This window comes from Poecilia formosa, unplaced genomic scaffold (assembly GCF_000485575.1).
Source record: "Poecilia formosa unplaced genomic scaffold, Poecilia_formosa-5.1.2 Scaffold323, whole genome shotgun sequence".
Taxonomy (NCBI): domain Eukaryota; kingdom Metazoa; phylum Chordata; class Actinopteri; order Cyprinodontiformes; family Poeciliidae; genus Poecilia; species Poecilia formosa.
Window position 1 is genome coordinate 113,726 of NW_006800262.1, and position 14,680 is coordinate 128,405.

General features: G+C 40.1%; 1 protein-coding gene across 1 annotated transcript in view; it reads right to left on the reverse strand.

Moving 5' to 3' along the window:
• The window catches only part of slc13a1 (solute carrier family 13 member 1), a 59,000-nt gene extending 52,026 nt beyond the window's left edge, over positions 1-6,974 (reverse strand). Inside the window, exons 1-2 of the mRNA XM_007573271.2 lie at positions 6,667-6,974; positions 5,724-5,866 (exon numbers count right to left, since the gene is read on the reverse strand). Of these exons, the coding sequence (XP_007573333.1) occupies positions 5,724-5,866; positions 6,667-6,709 (186 nt within the window). The 5' untranslated portion in view covers positions 6,710-6,974. The remainder of the gene's footprint in view (positions 1-5,723; positions 5,867-6,666) is intronic.
• Between the last annotated feature and the right edge of the window lie 7,706 nt (positions 6,975-14,680).

Here is a 14,680-nt window from a genome sequence, read left to right on the forward strand (position 1 = left end):
GATCCTGTTTTTGTCAAAGCTTCTTGATAAAGTAGTAGCAGAGCAATTGATTTCTTACATGGAAAATATGAGGTCTTTGATCAAAAGCTCCTCTCCAGAGACAAAATTAATGTTGGACATTGAGTCTCATCAGAGACTCATGGAGACTGCATTAAATAAAGTGGTATTTTGATGTCAGCTGACTGGAGAATTCATGGGGATGGCCCTAGATATAATGTCTGCCTTTGGAACTGTTGAACACAGTATTTTGATTAACAGGCCAGTCGGTCTATGTGGATTTGTCTCCCATCTTTCTGGAAAAAATATTTAGTGTTTCTGCAATAATCCAAGAGCCTGCTGTGTGGTGCACCTCAGTATTAGAACTTATTTTCTTTCTTTTGTATATTTTCCCAGAGGCCAAATAATAAATCAGTTTTCACGTGTGTTATTTCTATGCTGATGATATTCAATTATATTGTTCCTTCAAACCTTCTGAATATCACAGAGTTGTCCTCCTTAATAATTTGTGTTGGCAATATCAAAGAGTGGATCTGTGATAATTTCTTGCAAATTAATTGTGATAAAACTGAAACCTTAATTACTGCTCAAATAACAGAAATAAATGAACTCTAAACCTATCCTTGGTATATTGACATCTTCTGATAAACCAAACCTCAGAAACGTAGGTATTAGTTTTGATTCTGCCATGTCACTGCAGTGCTATTCTTGCACATCAATCAGAAACTTTTTTTTTTTGTTAAATGAAGAAATATTTTTAGGTTTAAGTCTATGGTGTCAATGGCCAAGATGAAAGATGATTATCCATACTTTTATTTTATTCAGTCTGGATTATTGTAAGTCTTTTCATGTACTTTATTTGTAACGCACTAATAAACCACATCCTAATAAAGCATTCTGAACTGTCTTCAGAGCTTGCTGGTCTGCAGACAGTTCAGAATGCTGCTGCAATACATAAAAGTAGAGCACATAGCTTCAGTTTTAATTTCTTTATGTGGTAGCTTATAGTCAAGAGTAGCGGTTCTCAACATGGGCGGTACCGCCCCCCGGGGGGCGTTCAGAGGACGGCAGGGGGGGCTGGCGGACATTTTTACAAAAGGGGGGCGCTGGGATTCCTCTGGGGGGCATTTGGTCGAAGGTAAACTTTACACCTTAAATGCACAACAATACCAGTTTAGACTTTGAGCAACTTCCTAGAACTGTATTGTGTAAAATTAAAACATGCTTGGCTGCAACTGTATCGATGGCAGCTCTTCTTCTTCTCCTTCTTCTTCTTCTCTTCAGTGTTTGTAGCTTGTAGCTCCGCTCCTGCTACTAGTAGCTTCACCGCATCAGTTCAGCGTTTCACCTGCTGATGACGGTGCTGTGATTAACTTTGTCTGGTATTTTTGTACATATGTTTTGGCAGTTCTGTGATCAAGTCAAAGCAGCAACTTATATTGAAAAGTGTTATTTCCGTCTGGATGCTGCCGCTTCCATGGAAGGACAATGTAAAGTCGCTCTTATAAACATGTAATTACTAAAATCACGATACCCTCACTGTGTATCCCTCTGAAAAATGAACCCATTTAAATAAAGAAATCCCTCCATGGTGATACCACGATAGAGAGCGTTCATTTTATAGCGTTAACACCGGAGCTGTAAGTGGTCCGGTATGAAACGGGTGTGATAGAACAACGGAACCACAGCACTTTTAAATGTCAATAATCAGAATACCGAAATTGTTTACGTTGTTTTAAAAGGTTTATGTCAGTCTGCCTCAGGCACGTGCAGAGGGGGGAGCTGGGGGGGCTTGAGCACCTGCCCTTTTTGCTCCTTGCCCCCAAGTGCCCTTTTGGTCAATTTTTTTTTTTGGTATTATTTCCTAAGCCCTCTTCTGACACATAATAACGTACTAAAATTATTTGTAATTATTTGTTTTGTTTTTTTGTTGGGTATTTTTTGTATAACATAATAAGCCCTCCGGTCACCTTGTTACCTTTGACCTTTTGCCCGTGACGCATGACCCAGTTGCCTCTCGCGCAGTGAGATAAGGTGGCTAACTGGAGCTGAACGTAGAGAACGTTCCAGATTACAGATCAGTTTCTGAATAAAAAAAAAAAACGTTTTTGGTGAATAAAGTGGAGTAGACTTGCTTCTTGTCAGATGACTGAAAACGTTGAAGTATCGTTTCTGCTTCAGCATGGAGTAGCCGTTTAAGCAGAGAGGTAATGAAATTCGTCACTGACAGGCCTCTGTGTCTGGCTTACTCTGAAGAACTACTGAGGGGAGGAAACAGCCAGGTGAGGAAAAACTGTTCTTATCTATCGATTCAGTATTTTTATCATACAGACATTAGGCTGTTGTTGTTGTGTCATTAGCTAGCTGCTAGCTAACGACTTTGCTAGCAAAGCTAGATAACTAAAAAGCTTCTTCCATGAATCGCTAATGATAGCAGTCATTCTTCAGTATCGCTTATGCAATATGAGGCACATTGCCTATGGCAAGCCGTATGTTCGGTTATGACGAAACCGAACATAAATTCGGTTTCGTCTGACTATCCGAAATTACATTTCAGATATCTAAAAATGCATTTTGACTAGACAAAACTACATTTTGACTATCCGGAATGGCAATTTAAGATATCTGTATTTACATTCAGACTAGTAAAAATAATAATTCAAGATATCTTCAATTACATTTTGACTAGTCAAAATTCCTTTCAATGACGTAACTGGATCTGTCATTTGACGGGACACATATCCGTAATTACAATTTAAGATATCTTCAACACAATTATGACTAGTCAAAATTACAATTTTAGATATCTGAATTAAGAATGACGTGGAAGCCCCTTTGTGGTGTCCAAACAGTTGACTGCAGAATTTCATGTTTCCTGCACAAAATTGTCAGTAAATGTCACAAATTAGAAAGAGCTCGACAATGTTGGAAATGCGGAGATAGCAAAACTTCATAAACTATAAGACTGCTTCTGATATCTGCAAAGAATTTCCTGTTTAATCATTTTCGACGAACCGAATGCACTTAAAAACAGCTTTGAAATGCTAAAATTGCTATTGTCAAACCATTTTCAACATGAAAGTGGCACATTTTCAAACATCTTTTTTCGTTTTCTCTATTTTTCATTGTTTTATTAAACTTTAAAATTGCTACATAAGTCAGGGACGTTTTGACTAGACTAGCGGTTCTCAACGTGGGCGGTACCGCCCCCCGGGGGGCGTTCAGAGGACGGCAGGGGGCGCTGGCGGAAATTTTTACAAAAGGGGGGCGCTGGGATTCCTCTGGGGGGCATTTGGTCGAAGGTAAACTTTACACCTTACAATCACAACAATAGCAGTTTAGACTTTGATCAACTTGTTAAAATTGTATTGTGTAACATTAAATCATGCTTGGCTGCAATTGTATCGATGGCAGCTCTTCTTCTTCTCCTTCTATTTAGTGTTTGTAGCTTTTGGCGCAGGTCCTCTCCTGCTACTAGTAGCTTCACTGCTTCAGTTCAGCGTCTCACCAGCTGATGACATTGCTGTGATTCACATTGTCTGGTGTCTGATTTTCTAATATTTTATGTTTTATTGAAGATTTTTGTACATAAGTTTTGTCAGTTCTGTGATCATGTCAAAGCATCAACTTATATTAAAAAGTGTTTTATTTCCGTCTGGATGCTGCCGCTTCCATGGAAGGACAACAGAAAATTGCTCTTATAAACATGTAATTACTAAAATCACGATACCCTCACTGTGTATCCCTCTGAAAAATGAACCCATTTAAATAAAGAAATCCCTCCATGGTGATACCACGATAGAGAGCGTTCATTTTATAGCGTTAACACCGGAGCTGTAAGTGGTCCAGTATGAAACGGGTGTGATGGAACAACGGAACCACAGCATTTTTAAATTTCAATAATCAGAATACCGAAATTGTTTCCGTTGTTTTAAAAGGTTTATGTCAGTCTGCCTTTTCCCCATCGATACGTTTCCCGACCGCCCTGCACCTTAGAGGGTTAAAAAAAAATGACGCGCACAAAACTCTGAAACAGGAGAAGCGGGACATAAAACGGAGCGACGAACTAGATGTGAATTATGGCATAAAAACAGAGAATCCAACGCTGAACAGTGAAAAATCAACATGATGTGAAACACATGACGGCGCAGCAGGTGATGAGTGAAGATTAATGATGGTCAATAAATGATAAAATAAATCTAACAACAGGAAAGAAATTAAAGTGGACATAGCAATAAAGCAGGAGAGGACAATACTAATCAAAGGAAACTAAATGACACTGCATGACACTTTCAGTTTGACTCATTAGGATTTGATTAAGAACCAGATTTGTTCTTTGTAATTTCTGTCCAGTAAAACTATTAATCTATAATCAATAGACAGGTCTAATGAAGATATAATCCATGTTTCTGTCTCATATTTGTGTGGCATTAAAATGACCTGGAACTTTTGTTTTTCCACTGAAAGCTCTGGTTTGCACAATAAATGCCATGTGGGTGAAGTTTTATGGATGATACTGTGATATCCCATTCTCCTGAAGGCAGCACAGAGCTGCACCACCAGAAACTGACAAACACTGAAGAGAAAAAGAGCTATGATTAATGTAGTTACAGTTCACGTTTTAATGCTGCAGAGCTCAGTCGTTTTGCAAATAGATCAAAGTTTAAACTGGCATGTTGTTCATCTTATCTGGTCATTTTGTGGAATATTTAACAACATCAGAAAATGGGAAAGAACAAGAATATTTTTTCCACTCTGATTGGCTGCTGTTAGGCCTACAGATTTTAACTTGAATGTTCATTGCATTTTTCATAGACACCTGTGAAAATAATTTCTATTCCCATGATTTTTTGTTCTCTGGGAAGTTATCTTGATGATAAATACAGAAACAAGCATAAAAATCAAAACATCTACAATAGTGATAGTAACATTAATAATAAAATAGTCAGTGCAAAGTAGCCTACAAATTCTTTGGTGGGGCAGTGAGGACCTGGATAAAGGCTAGGGGGGGCGCTGGCCCGAAAAAGGTTGAGAAACACTGGACTAGAGCTTTTTTAAAAACTGTATTCCCTACTTTTAAAGTCCTAGTCTTTATCTCTGACCTGCTTCTCACAACCTCAGATCATCCAGTTAAAGGCTGTTAATGATCCCAAGGACTCATTTTAAGATCAGACAGGGAATGCATTGTTTCTAACTTTTCACTGCCTTGATTCTCATAATACTTTTAAAAGCAGCTAAAGACACATTTGTTCAGACTGGTTTTTATAGTTCTACACTGTTTGCTATTTTATCTCTCCTTCTGTTTTATCTTCTGTGTTTTTATATCTTCTATTTTGTAAAGCATGTTGTGGCTTCTGACCTGTAAAAGGTGCTATGTAAATAAAATTTACTTAGTAGTTCTAATGCTAATAAAGATTTTTTTTTTAATTTATTATTGACAATGATATAATTTTTGACATGGTATTTAAAAAAAATAAAACAAACATTGCTTTCAAAATCAACACTGCTTTTATTCTCTTTTGATATTGTTTTCTCATTTTCTAGAAACAAACATTAATGATGAAACTAAAATAATTTTAAACCCAAATTTCCCAGGGATAGAATAATTTTGAACTGAATAGTGTATGTATATATATACGGAATAAGACCACATTTGTTATTAAATTTGTCAAATTACAATCTAATCAAAAGGCTGAAGATCAGATGCTGGACTCATGGAGACTGACCTTTGTCCTGATGACCAGTGGAAGAGGAAGCAGCAGCAGGGGAATGAGGATGACAAAGATAACGCTGCGATAGTTCCACAGCCCTCTGCCCACACTCCTCAGCATTCTCTCTTCTCTTTTTTCTGTGTAGTTCTTCTGTGAAACTTTAAAAAGCATGTAGGGTGGTTAACACACAGTCAGGTTGATCTGAACATATGACAAGAACATGATGCGAGTTCTGTGGCCATATCTAGTTTTTCTTGTGTAATACCTTCAAACCTGAGTAATTGGTGGTTATCTTGATAGCAACACAAATTTTAAACCCAAAATTTGTGTTGGGTTTAAAACATTTGGACTGAAAACATTTGGAAATGTCACAAAAAAGGTAACATGGGGTACCTTTTTTGGTAACCCATGTTACCTATAAACCTATAATAGTATAGGGTTAGGGTTCCTTTCTTATGTACCACATACAGAGTATTAGTCATCATAGTTTACCTAAAATGAAATGCAACCAGTTCTTATAGGTTTTTTTTTATTTTTATTTTGGTCAGAGAGAACTGTGAGGTTTTCAACCATCAGCAGTGGTGGCTCATTTCATACATTATTTACATCTTTCATCTTCATTTGTTGAACCGTTATCAATTATTGATATGTTTAGTAAAAAAAAATCTAGGTGTAAAATGCTTCAGTGTAACTGACATTCACTATGTTTTTGATTAACATGCCATTCAGACATATTCATATTGAAGCCTGAAAAGTTTGATTCCTATTCTTTCAAACTCAATAATGAATTAACCCTTGGGTTTAGAAATGGGGTCCAACCGACCCCACACACATAAAACTTGTATCATTTGCCACAGTCCTTAATCTAATAAACATGAAAGACAGAGGAACATAAAGAAATAGAACAGGTATGTGCAGTCACAACCATTTCAGATTTCATAATTAGGTTTATTCTCACCTTGTGCCGTCCTCACTATGAGACAATCCTGCCCCCTGCTCATCAGAGAACTTGGTGGAAATGTAATGAGCAGCCCTCCTTTTCAGAAATAATCTATGATCCACTTCTTTCTTTGAAGTACTTTTTAACAGCTATTGTCAGCTTGTCTTAGTAATCATTAACACATTGCTTCAGACATAAGCGTTTCACTCAGCGTTCAAAGGCACCATCATAAAAAGTGCTGAAAAAAAAACTGGACAGTGTTGCCAACAGATACACGTTGACTATCTCTATATTGGAATAGTACTTCAATTACTGTATTCAGGTTTCATCTGGTGATGTGCACAGTTGGGAACAATAAATAGATAAATATAAGTTTAAAATGTTATATTTATCTATTTAAATATAGATAAATATTAATATTTGTATTTATCTATCTACAAATAGATAAATACAAATATTTATCTATTTGTAGAGGTGTAGATTCAGCCAAGCTCTGTGTGTGCTGGAAAGTGAAGTTTATTGTAAATTTCTGCAAACATTGAGATGTATGTCTTTCTATTTATTTTTTACAGATCTGACATACAAAAAGGTTTCAATTTAAAATGTAGCCAGTTTTTATAGAATAAATCTGAAGAGGAAAGTCTCCTCTGGTCTGTGACAAAAAGTGCATCAGTTACCAGAGTCGTGTCTGTGGCTGAAAGTTACATCTTGATAATCTCCTCATCTGTCTGGCTGAGAATCTGGATTTTGTTTTGATGTATGTGTTTGACACAAGGTTTCTATCATTAATAAAATCAGCTAATGTCTTAAAATCTGTATCCCTGAACCTTCCATCAGTTCTAGAACCAGCAGAATAAAAAGCATGGGATAATAAATCTGGAACTTTTCTTGTTTTTCTGTGAGTTAAAACCAATCAGGAGACAGCAAAACCAAAACAAAAAAGAATCTGTGTTTTGTGTGTAAAGTTAAGCCAATTCATTACAATGATTCCAGTCACTTCCATTGCAGCACCAAAGGCTCAGAATATTACACACAAAAACACATCTCATCTTACCTTTGATGCCTCGTTATTATTATTTCATGTCAGCTAACTTTTGCTTTCACTGGTGCAACATGCTGTCAGTGTTTCTTCTCTATTCTGTTTTTTAGTCATTGTTGCATTTTCTTCTCTGCGTAATGGATACCAACAGCTACATGGGCCTATTGACTGGGCATGCAAAAGATCAACAGGAAACTTTTTCCCACTGCAAATAACCAGTTGCATTTCTTACCGAGTTCTGATCTCTCTCCCCCAGTTTACTGGCATACACTCTGTCGCCAGTAAGAGCGCATCCACACACAGCTGCCCCAGACTACACCCAGGTGGGCTGGTGAAGTGCTGTGTTATTTCCTGGAATAGCCATTTCTCTTCAAAGTAACTCTGTAATGTATAAGCTATGATGTGATGTGAAGAGCTCATTGCTCTTACAGGTTTTAAGAGATTACAGATTTTACACCCTTTGCCCAAATGACACAGGACAAGTTTATGACCAAATATTGTTTTTATCTCATGTCAAACATTACTGGAACATTGTAATATATACAGAACACCACTGCAGTGTTAGCTAAAGCTAATAAAACTAAAAGAAGAGCACATGAGACCAGGTCCAGCAGAACATCAGAGGTTGTTAGTTTGTCCTTCAGAAAACAAATTTGAAGACCTGAATTCTATATAAGGTAAATGGTGCAGATCAAAGTACAGAGGTGACTGCTTAATAGTACTCTCCTAAATCAATAGACATGAATTGGTTCAACAGACTACAATATGGCAGTACCGCATGCATGGGTTTTCTCTGGGTGCTCTGGCTTCCTCCCACAGTCCAAACACAGGACAGGACTGTTAGTTAACTGGTTCTTCTACATTGGCCTTAATTGTGAGTGTGTATGTTGGTGTGTCCTTTGATAACTGTGCTGTGAGAGGATGAAACACAGCCTTGACACAGCAGTGAACCGTATGATGTCAACTGGTCGTCATCTTTGAAGATGACCAGCAATCACAATCATTAGCAAAGTTAGAAGACAAAATAATCCTTAGTTCCAGCAGTCTGTGGTTTAAAGACAACATGTTCCTCTAACATACAACTTTTCACTCTCAAAAGTGATGAAGAATGTGGAACTGTTAATTGCACATCAATAAACAGAAATAACTCCATGAAATTAGAAAAGTTCAAAATCAGAAAGGTAAAAATCCAATCAAGAAATGTACATAGATAGAGAGAAGGATTGGCATCAGCTATTTAATCTAGATTTAATATTTCTACAAAAAAAGGTAGAACTTTTTTTTTTTACCATTCAATTAAAAGTTCACTACCACTAAAAACATTTTGGTTTGTAAACTCATTCCATCTGCTCTGTTCTCCCCAGGCACAAAACTGAAATCTTTCAACTGCTTGAATAAAACAGCAAGTTAAAACTAAGACTAAAATGATTTAATCTGCTTTTTAAAAAAAAAAATCAGTTCCATTAAGTAACACATTGTCTTTGTTTTTAGAGCATTTGTGCATGCATGAGCAAGTCTTGATAACTATGTGGTGTTGATGAAATGTCAGCCAAGTTTGGGTACTATCTTAGAATAATGAGAGGCTTTATTACCTTACCTTACTGCCTACTTGACACCCAGGGATCTGTGTGAGTGTGAGAGCACCCACTTCTACTTTTAGTTCTCTGCTTAAAATATAAACTCAGAGAAAACAGAATAAATAAACATATTTATCTTCAGCGAAAAAAGGAAAATGTTTTCATTCTTGGAGTTCCAGGACATCGGGTATCCTTTAACTTTTTATCTTGAAGTCATGAAGAAATGGTTAAACAGTTGCCAACTTTAATACATGACCTTTGACTCATAGCTAATACCAGTAATCACCAAAACTAAGCAGTGAATGAGAAAAAAATATTGGTCAATGGTATGAAAGGAGGATCTTATCACATCTCAGAAAGGGTTGCAGTTGGGAGCAGGTTCAAAATACAGGACACAAGAGTTAAAGAGTGGTACTTACTATTCTAAAACAGAAGGTACTGCAAACCCAAAGTAGACATAAACTAAAAACCAGCTGTATGAACATGTATTCATATAACTGAAAGACATGAAAGACAGAAAGAGATAGACTGGCTAACACAGATATCAGATAATTGTTTCTTATGCTGGACATATGGGTCTCCTGTCCAGACCAACCCCTCCCACCAGGTCCCACCATCACAATGCAAACAGCATGGAAGGAAACTAAGTTCACGGAGGGCCCTGGGCTGTTTAGACAAGGAGTAAGGTCACAGGAGTGTCTAAACATTGAATAATGAATTCTGACCTTAAATGAAGCAGTGAAGTCTACTATGTTTTAGGTGTATTGGGTTTTTCTGTGAACCCTTGGATGTAAGGATTTGGTTTTCTGGGTGTTAATTAGTCCCTGTGTTTTGCGTCTAACCCCTTATTGCTTCCAGCTGTCCCTTGTTTCCGAACCTCTGTATTTAGTCCCACCTGTGTCTGTGTTTCCCCGTCGGGTCATTGCTGTCTAGTTGTATGAGTTTTGTAGTTGCAACAGTGTCAGAGCTACTTGCCTTTTACTCATCTGTCCTGCATGGACTTTGTACTCTTTTTGGACTTCATTAAAGCCATAATTTTTCCACTACTACCTGGGTTCACCACGTCCAACTTCACCATCAAACAACCACACTTCATGACAGAAAGATCCAACTAAAGTAACGGTGAGGTCACGGAAAGGACAAACATTTACAACATGGACCCAGCAGATTTGCTTTTTGAGAAAGGGTTTAAATATTTAAAATCTACAGTCAAGGACTATATAAACACTACTCCCAAACCATACTCTGCTTGCAGATGCCTCGGATTAACAACCACATGTGTGTTATTAGCCTTAGAGGATTGGACACCTCATCCAATCCTCTAAGGCTAATAGAGGATTGCCTTAGGGTTGGGGTTTTCTGGACTTGGTAGTCCAGAACTTTTACTTTTCTGGACTTGGTAGAGTTGTTGGAGGCAAGGTGGGAACGACAGGTAGCTCTGGCCATAATGGCTGGGGAACCACTACCATCGAAGCCGGGTATAAAGAATATAAAGCTGTCGGCTTTATATTCTTCGTCCTCCTCCACAGCTCCAATCTCCCCTCTTCTTCAGCACCAGCCAAAGCTCCAGCCCCAGTAAGTGAGCCTCTGGCTTCCCCCAATGCTCTGTCCAAGCTTTCCAGTGCTCAGCCCGAAGGTAGCCTCCCTGAGGCACCAGCTAGCCTCCGAGAGCCCGAACACATACTTGTGGGGTCTGCCAGCACTCCTGGACTTCCTTGTGCCTCCAGGAGGCCTCTTCGTGGGTCCTGCCGCACTCCGCAGCCTCTTTGTGGGTCTGTGTGGCCTTCCGGTCAACCTCTGAAACCTCTTTGTGGGTGCCGCCACCGTCCGGGCCGCCCTCCACAGCCTCTTTGTGGGTCAGTGCAGCCTCCTGGCTGCCCTCCGCAGATCATCCTCACCATCAAACAACCACACTTCATGGCAGAATGAGTCTTGGATGAGCTGTTGGACTAGGCAGTAGCAGTTTTAGTAGCAAAGCTCAGACCTGTTCCATGATTTCTGACATTTTGGATCTTATTGTGGTTCTGAATAACAGTCAAGGAGATAAGGGACTGACTAATCCAGGTGAGACTAATGCAGGGCAATGGGATAAAGACCTGAATACAGAAATGACTAGAGCTCTAAGATACACAAAAGGATTTGATTAAAGCGAAACCTAAACATTAAAGTAACTATTCTTATCTATATTTGTGTCCTCCCTCGGCATTTCAGGAGTACCATATGAATAAGCAGGATGCCTACATCTATGGAGTACTGCTCTGGCAGCTGAAGGAGGAACAGCTTATCCTGCTCTCTCTCGTCCTTACTGATAACTTTGCCTGTGAATTATTTTTAAAGTCACAATTTTTATAATTATATTTACATTATCGACATCATAACTGGATTACTCCAAACCTAAGGACTGGGAGATTTTCTCACTTTTATTTTTATTTTTACCTTACTTTTCTTCACCTCCAACTTGAACTAGGGCAAAATGCCCCCGTCCGACCCCTTATCTTTACACCCGTCTTCCTCCAGAATGTGTCTGGCCCCCCGGCACCGCGCATAGCAGGACATTACTTGATCACTACAAGAAAAGTTACAAAAAACAGAAATACCAAAAGCAGCGGTCTTAATTCAAACCTCAGACTGAAGAACTTTCAGCTTCCAAGTCACTTAAACTGGCTCTTTTAAACACCAGATCTCTCAGTGGTAAAGCTCTATTAATTAATGATTTCATCACCAAGCATAATATTGATGTTTTATTTCTGACAGAAACATGGCTGAATAACAATAATGAAGCAATCGTACTAACTGAATCAGCGCCTCCTATGTACATTTTTTTTAAAGTGAGAATAGAAAACATATAAAAGGAGGAGGCGTGGCTTCAATAATTAAGAATACCATAAACTGTAGTAAAATCTCTTTGGGTAATTTCACGTCTTTTGAGTATCTTGGAATTGAGGTAAAAGGCCAGAAATGAACTTTGACACTAACTTTATACAAAACTCCAACATTTCAATCTGGAGAGACTCAGACGGAGAGAGGGAAGCAGTTAAAAGGGTTTAATGACAAAAATAACGTGAAAATAAACACAAAGTTCTTTGGCGATCAGGCCCCGGCCGGGGACGTCGAGCTGGACTTCGATAAGCTCGATGAACATTCCTGATGCAGCGAGGGAATGTAAACCCCCCAAAACGGGGCAGAGGCCGGGGCCGAAGCCTGGGAAGGAGGTGCTCGTACAGGGTTTCGAGAGTGACTTAGGAACGGGAGGAGGCAAAAATAAGGAGGTGACTTAGGCATTAGAAATAAGGAGGTGACTTGGGCATTAGAGGAGGAAAGTAGGGACTCGATAAGGAGTGAGGTGGATAAGGGCCAAAAGGGGGCGCCCCGGAGCGGTAGTGATTGGCTGCTGGGAGATGTAGGCCAGCAGAGGTTGCCGCGGGGCGCAGAGCGAGGGGATGCTGGTAGATGAAGGCCAGCTACTGGTGACTGGGGCGATAAAGGTTTAGCGCTGGTAGATGAAGGCCTGCTGCTGTTAACTGGGGTGAAAGGTGAGGTGCCGTAAGAGGGAGCTGATGGGGCATGAAGCTAATTAGCTAAGGGAGAAGGTAGAGGAGGGCCTGGGGTAGAGATGGGTGGAGCTAAGGCGCGATGTGGGAGGGTTTCTAAAGAGAAACGTTACCTGGGCCGGGCTGCACGGGGATGGGGAAAGAGGGGTGGGATAGAGGAAAAAGAAAGTTAGGAGGTTACTAGGGCTAAAAGCTACAATGGGACCAACTCACGGGAGACGGTAGAGGATGAAGAGGGATGGAGATGAGTGAAGATGAGGCCTAAAAGGGGAAGAAAGGACATAAAGAGAAAAAGAGGGACGAAGGGGATGCTTAGAGGATGGGTAACGAAGGCCAGGATGACCAACCACCACCAGCGAATGCGCAGTACTTACCTAGTGTTAAGGAAGAATTTCTAAAATAGTTAACTTTGGTAAAAGTTTGGCTCTCTCTCTTCCTTTAGATCCCAGGTCCTCTCGGCAGGCCACGTGTAGCCACAAGGAAAACAACAATGCGTGTTGACGTCACAGAATTACAGAATTTAATCCAATATAAGACAATACATAAACTTAAAAGTAAGACAATGCACAAACTTACACCAGAAACTGCAGAACAACGGAGACATACATTCATTTACCTCAGACTTGGGAAAGAAGGAAAGAAAGCAAAGACGTGTAAAGACATCTTTGGAGAGTTGCAAGAGCAAATCTAATGTGTTACTTCTGTGTAGAAAGTTTTATAGTAAAAGGCTTATTCCTATCTTTAATTTATTCAAATAAGGCGTATCTTTGCTCATCCAACCAGGAGCTATCTCTGACCCTCTATCTGAAGCCTAAAACCCCTGCCATGTTTACGGCCTTTCACAGATGAGTGTGAAAAGCTACAACTTCCACTGTATTGTTTTCCCACAGACAAAAGGCAGTTCAAACGATCCTAGCAAACCATCTGCTGGAACTACAAGTAAAATAACGATCAATAGGCCAGAATAAGTTACTGATTTAAAACCACAATTTAGGCCATTTGAATCAAGACATGTTAAGTTTTAAAACTAGCTTATTTTAAATTTATTTTCTCAACACTAGGCACTGAGAGAACGTTGGGCTGCGAGTACAGAGGTGACGTCTGGGCGGATGTACGCTGAGAACGCTGAGGACGACCATCGTCCGAGCTGCTGAAGGGTCGTGGCGGGGATGCTCTGAGCGGCTGCAGACGTGGCGGCCCCTATTCTAAAAGAGTGGCCCGAGAACTGATTGGGCGGGAGGTTGCATGAAGCCAGGAGCTCCCTCAGGTGGTTAACGAACCAGGAGGCGGACATGGGGTGGCCCTCGGGAGTGATGAACAGGGGCCCGGAAGGGGGAGTTAACTTGTGACGTAGGAGCGCAAACTTGAACATGGCGCGGAAGGGGCAGAAAGGGCCGTTGGTGCGAGCCACGACGATGGTGCACGCGCCTCTGGACTTGGAATGTTTGAGAGCTGTAGAAGTCGGGGTGGAACTTGAGGTCCGAGACCGCTAGATCTCGGGAGGGGACGAAAAAATTATCTGGAGTGGAGAACTCGCCCAGGCGGAGGAGGCCGTAAAAAGCCAAAAGAAACGAGCTTGAGAGGAGAGATTTCAGATAGGGGGAGTAGGGTTTTAACTGAAGGGCGATGAGCAGGTCTTTGAGGATGGGGAGAGTAATGGGTAGACGCCTATCATGGAGGGTGGGATGCCGTTTAGAAATGCCCTTCAGAAAAAGTTTCACGGCGTGGTTGGAAAAAAGGCTTAGCGAAGGGAGGGGCTGAGGAAGCTGCGAGAAGAAGTTGACGCCGGCCAGGAGGCTGCGAATGTACGAAGGCTTAAAACGAGAGTGCTCGAGGCAGAAAGTAGCGAAGGCCAGGACGGTGTT